The sequence below is a fragment of the Pagrus major genome, chromosome 5, assembly GCF_040436345.1.
Source record: "Pagrus major chromosome 5, Pma_NU_1.0".
NCBI classification, from domain to species: Eukaryota; Metazoa; Chordata; class Actinopteri; order Spariformes; family Sparidae; genus Pagrus; species Pagrus major.
Window position 1 is genome coordinate 40,875,760 of NC_133219.1, and position 3,314 is coordinate 40,879,073.

The following is a 3,314-nucleotide window of genomic DNA, read 5'->3' on the forward strand; positions in this document are numbered from 1 at the left end:
TGATTGATTGACTAACATACTGCTGGTTGAAGGGTTGGCGTTGGCGTTGGTGATGAAGGTGAGGCCGGCCAATCGTAACACATCTGCGCTGTCTCTGCCGCCGCCCCCACCGCAGCCCAGGTCACTGTGCTCGATGTGACGCAGAACCTGCAGGCCACCGTACATCCTGTCACTGATGCTGTCCGTGTCTTAGACCGGATACAGAGATTAACCAATGGGATGTGTTCTGTGTTACCGTGGAAACAGGGTCCCTGTAGTTGGGGCGTAGTGTGAAGAGGGCGGAGTCCACAGCAGACAGAGCCACCAGACCCTCCTGATTGGTCTGAATGTTCAGCTGGAGCCTTTCCTTTGGTTTGTAGTCCCGCACACGATACGACACCTCAGTCTGACACACACACACACACACACACAAACACACACACACACACACACACACAGACACACACACAAGACACACACAGACACACACACACACACACACACACACACACCATCATTAACACAGTTCATCTCATGGACTCACAAAGTGGCGTCACGAACAGGATTCCAGAAAACAGCGACTGATTCGTGCAAACCTTCTTTATTTCGCCTCCGTGTGTCTGATGGGATCATAAAGTGAATGTGACAGGTGAGGTCGTCGTGGTGACAGGCTTCAGGAATCAGGGGATCAATACAGGACGTCACTCGTATGATTGACATGATAAAGTGTTAAGCTCTCCTCTCTCTGTGTGAACTTTCTTAACTTGGCTGTGAGCGTCTGCAGCTGGGTGAAGGTCAGAGGTCAGCGTCCCAGCTGCTCTGTGGCAGTGATTGTGTCAGTGGAGTTTAAAGTTGGACTGCGCTTCAGGTTTAAGTTTAAATCTAAAGACGGAGGTAACTGCTGTCTCTCGACGACCCTGCGGCCTGTTTGTGTGCTAAGTGGCGTCTCGTCGTACCTGCAGTCCGTTGACACACTTGGCTCTGACGTCCAGCCACACGGAGTCGGCCACCAGCTCGGACGTCCCCTCTCCGTACAGGATGTAGTAGACCAGCAGTCTGATGGACGGGACCATGGAGGCCGTCACCCGGAAGCTCAGAATCTGTTTGTGATCGGCGCTGGAGACGAACTTTCGACTGCCGAAATCCACCACCTTCCCTTTAGAGATCACCTGAGGGGGAGTGATGTCATCAGTAACTATGGAAACAGGACAAACACTGACAGTGTGCATCATCAGCTGTGTTGTCTCACCAGGTAGCTGAGGGCTTTGACGGGCACATAGGAGGGCGTGGCCGAGTACACCTTGATGCTGGCAAAGCGTCCCACCTCCAGGCCGCGGCCCGGCAGCGGCGGGTCGATGTAGAGGTACCGCTGGTTAGGAGAGTGGTACGCCGCCGCCTCCAGACTGAGAGCCGCCTGACTGGCTGCTGGGAGGGTGGGATCCACCGTCTCAAACTGTGTCAGGGGGAGGAAGGGTAAACAACAACAGGTAGACAACAACAAGTAAACACGTAAAGAAAAATAAAGTAACCAATGAGAAAGAGTAAACAACAGGAAGAAGAAAAAGTAAACAACAAGTACAAAAAAGTAAACTAACAAGTAAACAACTGAACAAAAACATGTAGACAACATGTAAAAACCCCTCCTCCTCTTCCTCCCCCTCCTCCTCCTCCTCTTTTCCTCCTCCTCCTCCTCCTCCTCCTCCTGTTCCTCCTCCTCACCTTCAGCACCGCCCGGACTCCATCACTCGGTACATTGCAGATGAAGACTGCGAGGCCGTCTGATTGGCTGTTGGCGCTGTCAGGACAGGGGATTTGCTCGCTCTCACCTCCACTTTTGAAAAGCTGTCGCTCCGCCAGACGAACCTGAACCCGGTTCACCGGTTTGTCCAGGTGATCCTTCACCAACACCTGCAGAGACGATCATTAATCAGTTGCTGTTCTGGAGGTTCACACAGATCTCACAGTCTTAAGAAGGGTTAGGGTTGAAGTCCTTCCTGCGTCTCTTCCCGTCTCTACCTGTCCACACCTGCTGTAGTGTGACACACCTGGATGTTATAAGGAAGTCCTGGTTTGATGAAAGGGGGCGTGGACACCAGACTCAGGCTGTAAGGTGATTTGACGAACTTCACAGCAGCGAACTCCGCCTCCTGAGTGATACCACCTGAGAGACAGAGAGAGGGGTGAGGAGGGGTGAGGAGGGGTGAGCACACCTGGGCGTGTGAACATGTGTTCCTGATGTAAACATGAGGTTGAGGATGCGTGGTGGTCGTGTGTGTACCTGTGTCCTCCTGCAGCAGGACAGCCACGTACAGGTACCTCCCCACCAGACTGTTGAGGTCTTTTGGGCCGTCGTGTTTGGACAGGACCTTCTCCATGTTGACCGTCACGTCCACCTCACCTGTGGAGGACAACTGAAGGACACAGACGCTGGTGAATACGTTTGCGTGCTCTGAGCTGAGCTGTAGATCACATGTTCATCAAGAAATCCTCCACAGCTGGTTTATCAGACGTTAAAGGAGCAGTTCACAACAATAAAACTGTATTAAACAATGTTCATGAACTCTGCTGCACACTGGCAGCCTCCTGTTCTTACTCTCTCTCTGGAAACAGAACTGGGGATGAGAACCGGAGGATTCTTCCATGAACGTAACCGTAACGCAGAAACACTTCACCGTCAGCGACCGGAGCGCCGTGAAGATACCTGACAAGACACACGTGTTAGCTGAATAATCAGGAGTCAGCGTTACGTTCTGACCGTGACGTCAGCTCGAGTCTTCACCTGGCAGACACCTTGAAGTTGAAACTGTTGAATTGTCCGTAGCTGATGAAGTTTAATTCTGGTTCCATCTGGATGGAAAAACTGGGAAGAACTGACACAAAACACTTAAAAGTTAACATCCGTCTGAAATCACGTCTGGTGACCAACATGAAGCTTTCTTCTGTTCTTACCGTATTCTTTAACTTCAAACTCTGTTCTCGCTGTAGTGGTGAAATTATCAGAGTAGGAGGCTTCAATGGACCAAATCCCCAACCTGGAATCACATTAACATCATCACACAACCTGGAATCACATTAACATCATCACACAGCCTGGAATCCTTGGATAACATGAAGCGCAGCCTTGAATCAGACTGTGTGCAGATGAAATGGTCTGTTTGGTTTCTAAAGGTCTCACTTTGGTTTGATGGGGATCTTGAAGGGGTTTTGCATCGACGGGATCCCGTTGTTGACATCGATCATCTCCACGATGTCCACGATCACGTTCTGTGGATCCTGTCGGGGAGAGATTATTGATCCGCGATCACTTCAATCAACACGCTGCACCCTGCTGGTCA

General features: G+C 51.1%; 1 protein-coding gene across 1 annotated transcript in view; it reads right to left on the bottom strand.

The window, feature by feature from the left end:
* The window catches only part of LOC140995733 (complement C5-like), a 22,370-nt gene that overhangs the window by 14,812 nt on the left and 4,244 nt on the right, over positions 1-3,314 (bottom strand). Inside the window, 12 exon segments of the mRNA XM_073465810.1 lie at positions 21-147; positions 236-385; positions 936-1,148; positions 1,229-1,432; positions 1,699-1,887; positions 2,025-2,140; positions 2,258-2,390; positions 2,573-2,619; positions 2,622-2,680; positions 2,759-2,849; positions 2,929-3,011; positions 3,155-3,283. Coding sequence (XP_073321911.1) covers positions 21-147; positions 236-385; positions 936-1,148; positions 1,229-1,432; positions 1,699-1,887; positions 2,025-2,140; positions 2,258-2,390; positions 2,573-2,619; positions 2,622-2,680; positions 2,759-2,849; positions 2,929-3,011; positions 3,155-3,283 — 1,541 coding nt within the window.